Source organism: Octopus sinensis, linkage group LG4, assembly GCF_006345805.1.
Source record: "Octopus sinensis linkage group LG4, ASM634580v1, whole genome shotgun sequence".
NCBI lineage: Eukaryota > Metazoa > Mollusca > Cephalopoda > Octopoda > Octopodidae > Octopus > Octopus sinensis.
Genome location: NC_043000.1, coordinates 154,756,380 through 154,775,130, shown reverse-complemented (window position 1 = coordinate 154,775,130; position 18,751 = coordinate 154,756,380). Strand labels below are relative to the sequence as shown.

General features: G+C 35.2%; 1 protein-coding gene across 11 annotated transcripts in view; it reads left to right on the top strand.

Annotated features, from left to right (window-relative positions):
* LOC115210354 (potassium voltage-gated channel protein Shaw) overlaps positions 1–18,751 on the top strand; it is a 505,184-nt gene that overhangs the window by 432,417 nt on the left and 54,016 nt on the right. For 7 of the 11 annotated variants that reach the window (XM_029778902.2, XM_029778901.2, XM_029778900.2 and 4 more), the window contains one exon: positions 3,000–3,125. The exons of the other annotated variants lie outside the window; for them this stretch is intronic. In XM_029778902.2, coding sequence (XP_029634762.2) covers positions 3,000–3,125 — 126 coding nt within the window. The remainder of the gene's footprint in view (positions 1–2,999; positions 3,126–18,751) is intronic. 11 annotated transcript variants of the gene reach the window in all.

Genomic DNA, 18,751 nt, shown 5'->3' with positions numbered 1-18,751 from the left:
GCTGATCACTTTTAATCTTGCCAAGCCTACAGAGTAAACCATGCTTGCCTTAAAGAAGTTTAATGATACCAAAACAAGTTCATTGCTTTCACTATTTGGCTTTAATGATAAAAGTCTACTCTAATATGCATTGTGTATATTTGTCTAAAAATTTCAACTAACTGATCTTGTTGGAGTTATGACCCTTGCTTGTATTTCATTTTAGATTTTAAACACTCCTGAAAGAAGTTTTTATCGACTAATTGCTTGGATGACCTCATATGTTAGACCTATCACAATTGTGCACAAATATTATTTTTTATATCTAACAAATGTATGACTTTTTTCCTTTGTTTTGTAATTGTTCTTGTTATTAATTAATACTAATTATTAATTAAACATTTTATTTATTTATATATCACATACTTTAATTTTGTTTGAAAATCTGAATGCAAATTTCCTTTTGTTATTAGAGTTTTGTTTCAATTTGCTTTTATGATTTTTGACTTCATGATTTTTAGTTTTATTTGTTTATTATGATTTTATTTATTTGTCATGTCTGTTTTATTTTGATTTCTTTTTTTATTTGTCATGTCAGTTTTATTTCAATCATTGTAAATGCTGAAAACTAAACCTTAACACCTAATATCACTTTATTTCAGGTTTTTTGATAGCTCCACTCCATTCTCTTCCATATACACTCACTTAACTTCAATATTTTTGTCTTATCACTAATGTTAAACAATACCAAGCCTAGCTAGTACATAGATGAGTGGTCACTGAGAAGTTTAGGTACTGTGAGCAAAAGTTTTAGTCCAGAATCTGGATCATCAAAATCATTAGTGCATCAGAAAGGAATGCCTTGAGGTATTCATCCCAGCTCTTTACATTCAAAGTTCAAATCTTATCACGGTCAACTTTACTTTTCATCTCTCCAGAGTTGATAAATCCAGCTACTGAGGTGATAGTATTTTCTAACCCTTCCTCTCAAATTTGCCAACCTTGTGCCTTCATCAAAAGCAATTATTATTATTATTATTATTATTATTATTATTATTATTATTATTATTATTATTATTGTTATTATTATTATTTTCATTATTTTACTTCTCATAGTTCTAAGTCTTATTTGCTCTAGTTGATTCTGTGAGAGCAGACAGCAACCTGTTGTCAGAGGTTTCACTGGGGTTCTTTCCACAAACTATAATCTTTGGTACTTGGAAGTTAACTATCATGGAAGACATGATACCTAGTGTCAGCTGTTCACTACCAGTGAACTAAGGTAACACCTCTTATTTTTCAAGAACCTTCCAGAGTATTCCAGCGGGTCCAAGCAGTGCTGTTTTCTGCAAGTGCTCCACCCTTATTGCAGCCCCTATTTGTTCCATGTACTTCTCAAGATTTTTACTCTCTGTTCCCAGGGCTCAGACAGTTATTGGTACTACTACCACCTTTTCCATCGACAACAACTGCTTAACCTCCCAAGCTAACTTGTCATATCTATCGACTTTTCTTTCTTCGTTATCACATACCCAGTTGTCAGCTGGGTATGCTTTATCTATGATCCAGCATAGTTTGTTTTCTTTCTCAATTAAGACTATGTCTGGCTTCCTATTCTCTATCTCATGGATGCACTGAATCATAAAATCTTACAGGATCTTTGCATTATTATTTTTGATGATGCCTTCAGGTTTGTGGTCATACCAATTTTTTTCTCTGTCAAGACCATACTTGTTGCAAAGTGTCCAATGGACAAGCCTTGCTATATTGTCTTATATTCCTTATATTCCTTATAATATAAGAGATGCCATGATCATATATAGTAAGGCTTGTCCATTGGACACAGAAGGATTATTGTTGTTATCATTATTATTATATTATTATTATTATTATTATTATTATTATTATTATTATTATTATTATTATTATTATTATTATTATTATTATTATTATTATTATTGAGTGAGAGAGCAGTGCATGCCATCAAAGTGACACTGGGGTAAAATATACGAAGCCCAGCATACCCATCATGACTACCCGTCTGATAAGGGTACACCAGGCACATGCATCACAACCATATGTGCGCAACATGGTGATCTTATATCAAGATAAACAGCACATGACCTTGCAGGTGGAGCCCAGTTAGAATTTTCTTCAGGTCGAGTAGCCCATCCTGCTCAAAAGATCCCTGAATAAGGGCTGCTTTAGGATGTTGAACGAAACACCTATGTTTCCAGAGGTGAATTATTCAAACTCCAAAGAATCCCTCTCAACACATGGTTATGATGCTCCCCCACTACTTCTGCCCATGATCAGAGATGCACGTATTGTCAGCCACTAAGGGACATGCTCAACTGGTTAAGGTCAAACAACTGACAAGCAAATCTGTGGTATTGAGCAGAATTATTATTATTATTATTATCATTATTATTATTATTATTATCATCATTATTATCCCCGATGTTTCAGTGGGCCTATTGATACTTCACTACAGTATCAGTATTGCTATGACTGAAACAAATAAATGATAAAAGTTGAAAGATTACAATTCCCATTTCCTCTCCTTCCTTGTAAATCCAAAGAAAATCAACAACCAATATTTTTAGATACTTTTATGAATGAAAACTCAAAATATCACTTCCGTTTATCACATTTATTTATTGAGATAACTAAAATATTGATTAATTGATTGATTGATTGATTGATTGATTGATTCTAAATATTTTCATAGTATTAAATTTCAAACATTCACCTTTCTTTCAAGTAAACAAACAGAAATTTCTTCCATGGAAAATATCTCACAAAAATAAATTGCAATGACAAGTATTTGTTTCTTTAAAACTTAGACATCAATATCCCCAGGAGCTGGAGCTATCAAAGGACTGCTGCTTTGAGATTTCCCATCAAAATCTATACTATCCAATGGACATTTATATAAATTTTTTTTTGTTCTTTATGTTAGTTTTGGTTTTTTAGATTCTAATTCTTTATTTTGTATTTTCTATGATTTGTATATCTAGGCAGGACTACAGAGGAAGCAATCCCATTGGTGATGTTAAACCACACTGAAAATGATGACACTTTGCCTCCTTGTAATCCACAAAGCGTCTTAGGATTATCCTATGTTGATCGTAATAAATTCCCTGGTTAGTATAAGGGACTTCTCCTGGGCAGACATTTGATTGGTTGAAATGAAAGTGCGATTAGATTATAAGATGATTAACTGAATTTCTTAGAACACTTTTTTTTTTTAGTGTCAAGATTCAAGATTATTTCTTAATAATGGTTATGATTTAATGTTAAATCATATTTTATAGGATTGTTGAAATCACAAAACTCTAATTATGATGTTATAGAAATAGGATAAATTACATACATACATACATACATACATACACATGCATATATACACATATATAGTGTATGTGTGTGCACGCATGTACATATATATATATATAATATATATATATATAATATATATATATATATATATATATACCCATACACAATATATATACATACATACACACACACACATATATATATATAATATATATATATATATATATATATATTATATATATATATATATATATATATATGTATATATATAGATAGATAAAATCTCTCTCTCTCTCTCTCTCTCTCTCTTCATGTGTGTGTACGTGTAGTATTCTCTGGGCATTGACTTAAGATTCTCTGCCTATTTCCCAGACTGCACTTCTCTCAGCTTAACATAAATACAATGATAATGGAGTTAACACACACACACATGTATGCAGTCATGCACACAGGCATGCATACACACACGTGTGCATGTGCATGCACACATACACATACATGCATATACACATACACAACTTTTATGATATATCTATTTTAATCAATATTTCAAGCATTAAATAATGCTTAGCAGTAAATATCAACAGAAAATGTATATTAATATACTCAAAATTACAATCTTTCTGTGAGTTGGCAAAAACACTGAATGTATATTATCCAGACAAGCTTTTAAGAGTTTGGTCAATTTCTGGGTTGATTTCCGACTTACTTTTACTTTTCCTACCACTACCTCAATGGCCAACAAAATAATTATTAAATACAAACTACAGTTACTTCATTTAATTAGAGCCATCACTTAACTATAATTCATTTAACTACAGCCATCAGCAAAAATTAACTTCCTTGCTAATTCACATAATTCAGTCATTAGCATGGCTTTCATCATTATATTCATCATCATTAATTCAATGACCATTTGCGTTTAGACCTGTCTGCTATACAGAATAACACCACTAATCTTAATCCTGCATCATCTTAGCTTTGAGGCGAAGAATCCTGAGACGTGTGATTCCATCACTTTTCCCTCAGTCCATCTGCAGCAGTCACTGTCAGTAAACTGCTCATTTTAACTCAACCCTCATGGTTAATTTGCCTTTTATGCCTATGCTATCATTATCATTAGCTCACTGCCACAGATCAAATATGATCCAATTGTTAGCCACTCTTTCACATAATATGTATTCCATTTGCAGCCCCGCCTCTCTAATTGCATGTGCTTCAGGAGCCAGTGAGAGAGCCTCAACATGTTTCCTTATCTTGTTAGAAATAGCTACCAAACATCTTGCACCTTATATCCCACCATCTTAGAAAAAGTCATATTCAGTAACATAATCCTATGTTCCCTGCACATAGGAAATGTCTCTAAAAAAAGAGATGGGCACGGCTGGAGTGCCTTTGATCATAGGTTTGCTCAATCAGATCTGACTTTGTGCTGAATATGACAACAGCAAAACTATTCTGAGAATTAAAGCTTTGGTGCAGTGAGTCCGACACGCTACTTTTTTCTGCAAATAAATTACCCTATGATCCAATAATGTGATTGTGGAGGCAAATGGCCTAATGGTTAGAGCAGTGGACTCGCAGTTAAGGGATTGCGGGTTCGAATCTCAGACCGGGCAATGTGTGTGCTTGTGAGTGAAACACCAAAGCTCCATGTGGCTCCGGCAGAAGGTAATGATGAACTTCTGCTGACTCTTTCGCCACAACATTCTCTCACTCTTTCCTTCTGCATCTTCCAGCTCACCTGCGATGGACCGGCGTCCCGTCCAGGTGGGGAACCTATACACCAAGGAAACCGGGAAACCGGCCCTTATGAGCCAGACATGGCTCGAGAAGGAACAAAACAACAATAATGTGATTGTTTGATCTGCTAGAAGATAGTGCCAAATCACACCCTACTTACCTTTAAAAAGTGGAAAGCAACACTGGATAATATAGTATTACAAACACAATGTCTGTAAGGAAAAAAAAAATGATGGGATAGGCATGACTGGAATGCCTTTGATCACATGTCTGTGCAGTTAGATATGACCTGGGGTTAAACAACAACAACAACAACAACAATTGTTCTTGTTTTATCTGAGTAAGCAGTTTAGTGACTAGCATAAAATATTTCCTACTAAGTGTAAACTTACTCTCCGCCTCCACCACCATCACCAGCTCTACTTCAATGTAGCAACCATTTATAACATGGATGTAAAGAGATTTCAATGCCTCTTATTCTTCATTCAAGTCAAAACAACAGAATCATCCTACATTTTTCATTTAATGCATCAGTGACTCCATTTTACTGTTTCTTTGTCTGCCATCAGACACACTTTTATATACACATGGAATCCAAAACATAACACAGATTTCAATTCATGAATGAAAATAGTTGCTAATTACCAGAATAATTTAGTGATGATGATGATGTTATTCTTTTTTTTTTTTTTCTAATAAACAGGATATTCTCAAAATAATCTAAAAGTATAGTATCAGACAATATAGATGATATACTGGAAATATTTATAAATCAGTATAATTATGATTAAATTTTTGAAAAAAAATTAGTTTTCCAAATCAGATTCTTTATTTCAACCAATCAAATATGCTTTTACTTATCCGAGGTACACTACAGGTTCCCCTTTCAACTACCCTTGTGCTCCTCATTCTTGCTGCTGCTGCTGAAAGTGTTCTATTTCATTAACAGTGTTGATCTTCTTACTCTCTTCCTAAATTTCTCTTGGGCTGTATATACTTCTGTTTCACTCTCTTACTTCGAACAATAATTCTTTCTTTTATATGAACCATAAGGTAATTGTTGAGTTATTTATTATTACTGAGCTCTGAGTACAGAAAACAACACAGCTCCCATGACTTTCGAAAACATTTTTTTCACGCTCAGAGTTGCTGAAGCATGGAATAAACTGCCTGCGTCAGTTATTGACTGCCATGACACTGCATCCTTTAAGGCCCTCATGCTTTCCGAAATCCGCCGAAACTACACCTGATTATATATACACTTTAGATGAGTTGTAGTGCACCTGAGCACTGTACACAATTATTATTATTATTATTATTTAAATAGACCTCAGAATTATTTTGTTGCTGTAAAGAACACTAGGATGAAATGTTCAAGGAGATTTGACTCTTATCTGTGGCAAATCAATTTTGGTGACTGTGTAAAGGTTTAGTAAAGGCACAAAGAATTGTCAATTACATGGAAGTTCAGCGGTCACTTAACGAGCTTAACAACATTAGAGAAAACGGGTAACAGCAAAGAAACTCTCAACATTAGCTTATTTAACAATGTATTTATCATCAATGTTAAGTTGCAGCTACTGTCGATGTGTTGGAAACAAGTGTTGACTATTCACATCTTGTCATCAAAACTTTACAAATGCTTAACACAAAGACACTTCATTCTCTCACTGTTTTTGTCTCCAGCCTAATACATTGAAATGTAAATAGTGATCATGTCAGAATACAGTTCACTATGAAAGCAGTGTTATAATTGGTTAGTGTTGTTAACTTGAAGTGCAAAACACAAATCCATCAAAAGTTTCAATGAGGCATTCTGCTAGGTTAATTTCCCTTGTTAAAAGTTGTCATGGAAACCCACAGACAGGCATACATAGGCACAAGTTAAAAAGAAAAAAAGAAAAAGGCAATCCTAATACGTTTTTAGGAGTTATTCACTTCCTGCCATCTCTGTTGTTGAAGATAATTTCATCTTATTAAAACATGGTAACGATTTAACCAGATAGTACTTTACCTAAATATTTTCAACTTTGCTTAACATGAACAGGTGTTTTCACTAATAATTGATTGTAACCAAGATCATTATGAATACATAATAAAACTTTCATAGAAAATCTACCAAACTGAACTAACAGCTGGTGTTTCTTCCCATACTGTGTCCTCAAATAGAAAAACAAAAATCAATGTTAACTGCCAGCCTAATTTTTTTGTTATCTATCCATGGGAACAATGCCTTTATTACTTTATTCATTTTTACCTTCAGGGTTCCCACATACATGCATTTCTCAGATTTGGGAGTTTTTTTCTTAACTTCCTGTGAGCAGTAGAATGGCAGAAATGTTGAAGCATTAAACAAAATGCTTTGTGGTATTCAGCCATATTTCATCACACTCTAAATTCAGATCCTGATGAGGGTGATTTTGTTTTTCATCCTTTCAAAATGTGTGTCCTTCTGCCTATGTTAGAAATCAATACTCTTTTACTCTCTTTTACTTATTTCAGTCATTTGACTGCGGCCATGCTGGAGCACCACCTTTAGTCGAGTAAATTGACCCCGGGACTTATTCTTTGTAAGCCTTGTACTTATTCTATCGGTCTCTTCTGCCGAACCGCTAAGTTACAGGGACGTAAACACACCATCATCGGTTGTCAAGCGATGTTGTGGGGGACAAACACAGACACACAAACATATACGCACACACATATACATATATATATACATATATACGACGGGTTTCTTTCAGTTTCCGCCTACCAAATCCACTCACAAGGCTTTGGTCGGCCCGAGGCTATAGTAGAAGACACTTGCCCAAGGTGCCACACAGTGGGACTGAACCCAGAACCATGTGGCTGGTAAGCAAGCTACTTACCACACAACCACTCCTGCGCCTCATATAAATATTATTGGACACTGGTATTTTGGTTCAGGTGTGTCCCATTAGTGACAGGAAATGTGTTAATTCCTTTCTAGATTACCTGTAATTACAGTCTATTTTGCTCTTGTTAATTGCCAGGTTTATGATAAGTTTTCCTTGTTAATTTTCTCCACAGTACATTTTGAGTGTTACATGTCTCAACCTACCAAATGTCTTTTTAATGTTCATAAACAATTATAACTTTTCCTTTCACTCAAAGAAGCCACACTTGGTTCCTTCTTTTAGCTATATCTTATGTTTTAAGTTTGTCAGGGATGGAAGAGCAGTACCAATGACCTTTGCTGTCCCTTCCAGGCTAGTGAGACTGATGCCGAAGCCTGAATATCCACAGGTCAATGACTGTTAGAGACATACGGTGGGTAGAAGAATTGAAGTGGAGGTAGCTATTCTGATCCAAAGTGAGCTCTGCTAAAGACACTAATGGACCTGGTGTGTAATAGATTTACCACCCATTTTTGTCAATTTTTTTAGCAAATTAATATCAGCTGTTTCTGTTAGCCCATTGATGTGGTCATGTTTCATGGGTGGTAGACTTAACCAGGAAACCAATTTAATATTATTGCCTGGATCTTGGATGCTTTGTGATAACCATTCCACTGCAAGTATTTGGGCCAGGTCTTTGATCTGAGGATGACCACCTCCCTCCTTCTCACCAGTTTTGGAGGCTCTGAAAGCTCTTGTAAATACTGCCTCCCCACTTCTGACTAAGCCTTTGGGAACATTCTCAGTTTTAATAGAAGTACTTTTTAAACATTTTCTTATATTACTGTACTGTGTGTTTTGTTTCTTCTCTTTTTTCCTCAACTACTAAAACTGGTCTGCTTTGGAAAGTCTGTTTCTTTTACTTCCATCACTTATCAGTGTTTTTTCATACCTAATTCTCTAAACCTTCCTCTTTTGGCATTGTATACCTTATTCTCTTATCCCTCTTTTTACCGTTCTCCTTTCCTCCTTGCTTGGTTGTCAGTTTGGTTCAGTTCCTTACTTCCTTCCTTACTTCTTTCTTTCTTATTTCTATTTTGTTACCTCGTTGCCTGCTCGGCTAGTTGGTCTCTCTCTCTCTCTTGCTCTCCGTCTCTCTCTCCATCAAATTGATCAATCTATCTGGCTATCTATTTATCTTTAAATATATGTACTTTTGAATTCTTCAAATTCAAAGGAAAAAGTACACAGTACAGAAATGCAGTGTAATTATTTGTGGTGATGTTGAGATTTCTCCGAGTACTAACAGTGAGTAGTCTCACAACTATATATATATATATATATATATATATATATTATGTATATATATATGTTATACAATGTTTGTTTCTGTTGCCTTGTCTCTCATGTTCTTTATCACTATCTTCAACCGTTTTCTCTTTGTGACTTCTATTTTTTTCAGCATTTTATTCACACCTTGTAAACTGACGTCTCTCTCTCTCTCTCTCTCTCTCTCTCTCTCTCTCTCTCTCTCTTCTCTCTCTCTCTCTCTCTCTCTCTCTCCTCTCTCTCTCTCTCTCTCTCTCTCTCTCTCTCTCTCTCTCTGATATGTTTTATGATTTGTGTATTTGTTATGTATTTGTCATATTTATATGTTTGATACTTTAAATGTTTTTTAAAATAGTGGTATCAATATTAATATTTATGTTTAAAAATTTATTGATATATATATATATATATATATAATATATATATATATAAATATATATATATATATATATTAATTAATTTTATGTATTGGCTTATGTTTTTCATTGTTTGATTTGCCTAATAGTGGTTTTATCTCTAATTTAATATAATATAATATATTTATACTATAAAATTGGATTTAATCCTAAATCTGATTTTTCCCTGTAAGTTTTGGATTTATTCCCTAATATTTTATTATATATATATATATATATATATATATATATATATTATATATACAACAGCTTTATAAACATCATTATTTCGAGTGTAGTTATAACATATGTGTATCCTGTAGATTTCCTGTTAGTGATAAATTCTTATCTGAAGAATCTATTTTCATGTTTGTTTAATGTGCTGTTTTAATTCTCTTGGAAAAGGCATGTATGCTACACCTTCTCAGCTCCCCCCCCTCTCTCTCTCTCTCTCTCTCTTTCCCTCTCTCTCTCTCTCTCTCTCTCACTCTCTCATCGTTTCTCTCATTCTGTCTATTTCCCCTTCTCTGCTTTTAGGTTTTTTTGTCTCTGAATAATAGATAATTCTACATGTTGTTTATATATTTGTATTCTATATGTAAACATTTCAAGTTTACCTTATCTATTTATCTTTCTATGCCAGTCAATAGAGGTATATGTTTTGTTTGTGACAGTGTAATTGATAATCCATTGATCTCAATTAAAAACATTCATGCATACCAGAACAATTCAATGACAGGAAAGTGTTTTTGGGTCACCTTTATGTAGTTCTGATGCTTAACAGCTTGTTGGAATGGAGTCCTTAATACCTACATTTTTAGTGACATGAACCAGTAAAAGCACTATTACATGCTTGCTCATGTTCCTAGAAATGGCTACCAAATCTCACTCAGATCACACTCTTTACTCTTTTATTTGTTTCAGTCATTTGACTGCGACCATGCTGGAGCACCGCCTTTAGTCAAGCAAATCGACCCCAGGACTTATTCTTTGTAAGCCTAATACTTATTCTATCGGTCTCCACTAAGTTACGGGGATGTAAACACACCAGCATCGGTTGTCAAGCAATGTTGGGGAGACAAACACAGTCACACAAACATATACACACATACATACATACATACATATATATACATATATATATATATATATATATATATATATACGACGGGCTTCTTTCTGTGTCCGTCTACCAAATCCACTCACAAGGCTTTGGTCGGCCTGAGGCTATAGTAAAAAACACTTGCCCAAGGTGCCACACAGTGGGACTGAACCCAGAACCATGTGGTTGGTAAGCAAGCTACCTTAAAAATAAATATGTATCCATTAGTTGATGGAGATCATGAGACATTTTGTCTGAAAAAATTACAACAGGATGATCATGGTTGTAACACTTGTGATAATAGATCTACTCCAACAAAGCTGATCTGTAGCTTAACAGCTTGCTGCCATATTTGATAATTGCTATTTCACCAGTGATTTGGAGGCCTCATACTCTATTTATTGGTGCTGTGTTGTTTTTGATTGAGTCAATTATCTCTCATTAGCTTTGTTCATACAGCTGCTAAATGGTGCCATAGGTAGGTACAAGTGTAGTATACAATTGCATTACTGTTAAGTGAAGAAAAATTAATTTCTAATTTAGTTTTTAGTTCAAGCAATACCTTTATAATATTGCATTTATAAGCCATGAGAAAATCACTGAACTAATCTATCAGCATGGCATTTTTATTATAAAAATAGGAAAAAAGGCTCTGTCTTCTTACTTAAGTGTGTGTGTGTATACATACATACTTAACTTTTTCTATTGAGATTTAGATATTTAGTAGAATTTTCTTTACTGTTTTTGTATCTTGCAAAAATGTATCTTGACATAGAAGCATCAACAGACTTTGAGTTCGAAGGGTTAAATAATGTAACAAACTGCATTATGTAAATTAGAATGCTTCTGTATATTCTCTAATGTTATACTATGTAGTTTTGTGGTAGACTATGATGAAAAGACAGATAAATTGTACACCAAAAAAAGATGTACAAGACAAAATAAGATCTTTTTAAAAGCAAGCATATTTAATGAAGGACTTTAAAAAGAAATTAGTTAATTAATGCACAACACAAGATCTTGTTAAAAGCTAGACATATTTAATGAATGGCTTTAAAAAAGAAATTAGTTAATTAATGAAATTAACAACAATCAAAAAAGAAGTCCCAATATTATTTTGGCTTTATTTTTTTCTACTGTAATATGAATTATTTAATCAATAAAAAATTAAATTTTGATTAATAAAAAATTAATCAAAATACAAAGTTTACTGGTGTACAAGAAGAAATAATGTCACAGAATGGAAAATCCCAAAGAAACCTTTAGCTATTTCTTTACCTCACAACACATCTTTCTAGATAAATTTTTTTTTTTTTTTTAATTTACCCTTATTGGAGGCTTTGGTGACAGGGTATTTACACCTTCTCAAACTTATATATTTCGCTTTTTGATTATTTTGCTTTTAAGATTTTTTTCATCTATTTTTCTTTTTTCCATAATTTTGAAGATTGTTCTTTGAAACTTTCATATAAGAGTCATCCTCTAACAGTGTTATGGTTTCAGTTACTACTTCTAAAAATCAATGATTCTAGTTACACATCTAAAGCGCTTAGAACCTGTCAGGTTTCTCTTATATACTCTAAATGATGCACTGGACAGGTAAGTGAAGTTAACTGTCTTATATTATCTACAGCTTAATTTCTTTTTACCAAGTACAGCCCCCACTTTTGATACCACATCAACTACACACACACATACACACATACAGTCAATCTTACTTCATTTCTTGGATTATGTTTCTCATTAGTGTTTTTCAAATGTCTTTGATCATTCAGAAAAGTTGCCTAAAGGCAAAATTTTCTTTTCTTAGTTGTGCTCCTTAAAATACACACTCACAACAATTTTACATGCAATGAGCATGTGTATCATTATATCACGTGATCACGTGACCGACCAGACCATCAGATGTTGTTACACATCGCTGGTCACAATGCGTTCGCATTGTTTTAGCCTTCGAATGACGCCACCCCGCTGGCTAAGTGAGCAGGCCAACAGAAGAAAGAGTGGGAGAAAGAGTGGTGAAAGAGTACAGCAGGGATCACCACCCCCTGCCGGAGCCTCGTGGAGCTTTTAGGTGTTTTCACTCAATAAACTCTCACAACGCTCGGTCTGGAATCGAAACCACGATCCTGCGACCGCGAGTCCGTTGCCCTAACCACTAGGCCATTGCGCCTCCACGTATCATTATATAGGGTGGAGTAAAGCTTTTCCAATCACTTCAGAGCTTGTTTGAAAATAAACATCCTAATCATTTTTTTATGTAACATGATACATATTCAAAGAACACTAGAGTGGGTAGCTTCCACTGAACCACATCTGTTACCTAGTTTCAATTGATGTTTAAGTTATTTCAAACTAATTTGTACTAAAATTTAATGATCTAATGCTGACATAGTATTGTTATTTAAATTACTTTGAGCTTCATAGTGATCTGAGTCTATTGTAGGTATTGTGAAGTTTAGTCTTTCTCTTCCAATATGTTTTTTGGCATCATCCATGACTACCAAAAGAGAAGCTGAAGATCCTCTACAAAGAAGATCTTACCAGTTTTTTGTCCCAAACAACTTTTAAGAAATTAAAAGAAAGATGTTCCATAGCACAGGCAAAACATCCTGGAAAACAGAGACTCTGAATTATATACTGATATAAAGCAGAGGTGGAGACTGCTTCATCCTGTCACATGCTGACTTTTTAGTTGTGTCAGCATGTTCCTAATTTATGCTCTCATGTTGTTTGTAATAGGAAGGGCATCCAACCATAAAAACTGTCTCCAAAACAAATATGGCAATACAATAGCAAAGACTGATCATTTTTTTCTGTTGCTGTGTGTGCCAGATAAAGGGAAGCAACAGATGGTGGGACACTGTGAAGGGCATCGAACTTATACCCGTGTAGAAAAATAGATTTTTGTATAATGATGATGATGTAGGAGTGGCTGTGTTGTAAGTAGCTTGCTAACCAACCACATGGTTCTGGGTTCAGTCCCACTGCGTGGCATCTTGGGCAAGTGTCTTCTGCTATAGCCCCGGGCCGACCAAAGCCTTGTGAGTGGATTTGGTAGACGGAAACTGAAAGAAGACCGTCGTATATATGTATATATATATATATATATATATATATATATATATGTGTGTGTGTGTGTGTGTGTGTGTGTGTCTGTGTTTGTCCCCCTAGCATTGCTTGATAACCGATGCTGGTGTGTTTACATCCCCGTCACCTAGCGGTTCGGCAAAAGAGACCGATAAAATAAGTACTAGGCTTACAAAGAATAAGTCCCGGGGTCGAGTTGCTCGATTAAAGGCGGTGCTCCAGCATGGCCGCAGTCAAATGACTGAAACAAGTAAAAAGGGTAAAAGGGAGTAGAGTATGTCTAAAATTGTAAATCCAGTGAAACAATTAATGGTAAAGAATGAAGCATCGAGATATGAATGACTCTTGCAAAAAGAAGTCTGACATGTGATGGAGATATCACAAACAAATTGTCACTGTAAATTGGTACTTAGAAGTCTACTTTAATCCTAACTCTAATAAACTCATATATTATTTATGAGGAGCTGTAAGTGAAGAAGAGCAAAATGAAGAATTAGGTGAAGCCATATGTTACACTTACTTGACTTCCAGCCAAGAAACAGTAATATATAAACAAGATATATTGACCTCATCCATCATATTCAACAATGACACATACCACTGAAAGATTTTTACATAGATTTTCTGTTATCATAATGAGAGGTGGGGGTCCCTATGTGGTTGCACAACTTGCTACATACAGCAACCACTTCAAATTACATCCCACTTTCTGAAATAAAAGAAACATTGGCGCAGGAGTGGCTGTGTGGTAACTAGCTTGCTAACCAACCACATGGTTCCGGGTTCAGTCCCACTGCATGGCATCTTGGGCAAGTGTCTTCTGCTATAGCCCCAGGCCGACCAATGCCTTGTGGTGGATTTGGTAGACAGAAACTGAAAGAAGCCTGTCGTATGTATGTATATATATATATATGTATATATATATATGTATATATATATATATATATGTGTGTGTGTGTTTGTGTGTCTGTGTTTGTCCCTCTAGCATTGCTTGACAACCGATGCTGGTGTGTTTACGTCCCCGTCACTTAGCGGTTCGGCAAAAGAGACCGATAGAATAAGTACTGGGCTTACAAAGAATAAGTCCCGGGGTCGATTTGATCAACTAAAGGCGGTGCTCCAGCATGGCCGCAGTCAAATGACTGAAACAAGTAAAAGAGTAAAAGAGTAAAAAGAGAGTATTGATAAGCTAACAAAGAGTCACTATGTGATTGCTTGATCTGCTAAGAATGGCAGTCAAATATTCTTGAAATCACACTCAATAATTATAAATAAAGGTTACATTAGATCAGTCTACAAGGGAGCCTTTATGTAATCACAAAAAGAGCAGCCAAACCTCCTGTAAATCCCACTCAACCAGTTTAGTAAGGAAGGATACATTAGATAATGTGGCTTTGATTCACTGAGTGTAGAGTAAAGACAGGATGGTCACAGATAAAACGTCTTTGATTATTGGTTTGCTCAGTCCAAGATAACCAGGTGTTAAACAAAATCAAAATGCAACTGTGAAATTATCAAGCAATGAGGGAATTTCGATGCAATCACTTGAACTGCGAGAAATAGCAGTAAAATCTCCCTCAAATCATACCATGATATCTTTAAAAATAGGATGCACACATAAAACAGTATAGTTCTTGATACACTGTGACTTAATAAAGATGGGCTGGCTATTGTTGGTATACTCTGGATCCTAAGCCTACTTGATCAGAGCTGAACTTAAGTTCAACATCAACAACTCCCATTAACTACCACCACAAGCACCATCAATGCCACTACATCTGCAACAAATTAGATTATATAGTTATAATGAAGACTATATGTAAAACTTAAACACTCACTGACATGCAAGATGCACATGCAGTTTATAGTAGTATACCTGTGGTGCTGAACTAATAAGTTACTTTGTCATCCTAATTGTTTAATGTTCCTTTTTCTGGACTGTCATAGGTTGGGTGGTTCAACAGGGACCAATGAACCAGAAAGCTGCACCAAGCTGTAGCGTCTGCTTTCTCATGGTTTCTACAGGTGGTTGCTCTTCCTAATGTCAATCACTTTATAGAATGTTTTTTGTTTTGTTTGTTCCTTCTCCAGCCATGCCTGGCTCATAAGGGCCAATTTCCCAGTTTCCTTGGTGTATAGGTTCCCCACCTGGACAGGACGCCGGTCCGTCGCCGGTGAGCTGCAAGATGCAGAAGGAAAGAGTAAGAAAAAGTTGTGGCGAAAGAGTCAGCAGAAGTTCGCCATTACCTTCTGCCGGAGCTGTGTGGAGCTTAGGTGTTTTGCTCATAAACACACACACCACCCGGTCTGAGATCCGAACCCACGATCCCTCGACTGCAAGTCCGCTGCTTTAACCACTAGGCCATGTGCCTCCACACACTTTATAGAATGTACTGTTTGCTTGTTTTCATGGCACTGTTACTGGTGAGGTCACTAAACAAGATTCTGCCCCCCCCCCCCAGCTGAGTGGGGTATAGTATTAAAGGTGGTGAAAGTATGGTAGACAGATATAAATAGGTGTCTTGCTGACGAGGGGAATACATGGGTTCCTTGGCTACTAAGAGGATAGATGGTGAAGGTATAACCACAAGGTATAAGGTGAGAGAGAATAGGGACAGAAAAACAAAAAGAGTGGATGGATAGGTTAGTTCACAAGACTGTAAAAAGAATATGAGATGATTAGGGATGGGAAATGAGGGGGAGGAAAACTTACTGGTATTGCAAGGGCTAATAAAAATTAATAGATAAAAAAACGAATAATTAAATAGCAGGGCCACTCACCCTCAATGATAATAATAGCAAAATATAACCCCACTCTAAATCAAGGTTTCTAACAGAATAAGTAATAATTCACTGTTTGAACTCTCACATATTCTCTTAATTTATGCTCTCATGTTGTTTATAATAGGAAGGGCATCCACAAATTAGCAATGAATCCCAGATTCTGTCATCATACTGTGCGCATCTAAGACAAGTAAAGTTGCTTGCATCTCTGATATAGCCATATCTTTCAAGTGCGTTCTATAGAATTGCCAGGCTATTGGAAATGTTACCTCATCTTTGATGTGAAAGTCCTTCAGGTCATACTGCTTAAACTATTACCATCCACATTCACTCTCAAGCCATTGTTGGTCATACCCTTTTCTAGTCTTGTATAATAGGAAGGGCATCCAACCATAAAAAACTGTCCCCAAAACAAATATGGCAATACAATAGCAAAGATTGATAATTTTTTTCTGTTGCTGTGTGTGCCAGATAAAGGGAAGCAACAGATGGTGGGACACTGTGAAAGTCATCGAACCAATACCTGTGTAGAAAAATAGATTTTATATAATGATGATGATATCTAAAATTGTAAATCCAATTAAATAATTAATGGTAATTGTTATTGCCATCAATTAACATCTGCTTTCCATGCTGATGTAGGCTGGATGGATCATCACAGCCCAAGTTTTCTTATTCAAAGTTACTAATCATCCACAGAAGTCAAAGGATTGCATCTAACTCTTACATATCGCTTCTGATTTGATTTCCACAGCTGAACGCCCTCCCTATTACCAACAAATTTTCAAAATGTATTGGATACATTTTATCATGACACCAGCACTAACTTATATATTAGTAATCATAATATTTATAGTACTGTTGTTATAATCATAATAACAGTAATTGTCATATTATAGTGAACCCTTTTATAGACCACAAGGGCTTGTTATGTAAGGATCAGAACAAAAGCAAAAAACGAGGTCAAACCAAATACAAAGAATAGTGAGAGATTTATTTACTTCAAGTGAAAAGGATAGATCAGCAATAACAATAAAGGCACATTAAAAAATAAATAATACTGAATAACAATAATGGTAATGTGTAATAAAATAAAAAGAAAGGACCTAGCAAATGGGAATGGAAGACAGCGTAATTGATTTAGGACACCTCATGCACAAGCTCAGATTGTTGGGGCACACTTAAGACATGTGCCTTCTTCCAGTTCTTACCACCAACCTAAAAGCTCCCTAGTTAAAGCAGGCCCATTTAGCTGTGCTATTTTTACCAACTTTCATAAAACTTAATGGAGGGAAGTACCTTCTTCTCTACCCTTGTATTCTTATTCATGTGGTACACGAAGTTGATGAGGGTTTCCCCTCAAATCAAAAATCTTGTCTTCAAACCTTTCAACCACATCTTTCTTAAACTTTCTTCAACACAGCCCTCTAAACAGAGGAAGGCTACCCATTCTTCCTTGTCAAAGGAAGTTAGTAATCTGATCTTTCAGATTGACTTGGCTGAGAGCTGGATTACACTACACATAATAACTGTAATTATGTGAGGGACATAAATTCACAAATTAGCAATGAATCCCAGATTCTGTCATCATACTGTATGCATCTAAGACAAGTACAGTTGCTTGCATCTCTGATATAGCCATATCTATCGAGTGCGTTCTATAGAATTGCCAGGCTGGAGACTATTGGAAATGTGACCTCATCCTTGACGTGAAAGTCCTTCAGGTCATACTGCTTAAACTATTACCATCAACATCCACATTCACTCTCAAGCCATTGTTGGTCATACCCTTCTCTAGGGAGGGGTTAGGCAATTATATTAACCCCAGTGTTTAATATTTGACTGAGACTTCATTCTATCAACACTGAAAGGCAAAACTGACTTCAATAGCCATCGAACTCAGAAAGACCCAGAACAAATATTGTAAAGCACTTGGCCTGACACTCTTATGATTTTACCAGTCTAATGATAACTGTTTCTAATGTAGAGACAAGCAATGTTAGGGGTTTAGTGAGCTAGCACCCATGGCAACATCATGTCATAATGTGAGAAAGTACCCATGCCAGTGCCATGTAGAAAGACACCCATGTCAGCACCACATAAAAAGCACCCAGTACACTATGTGAAGT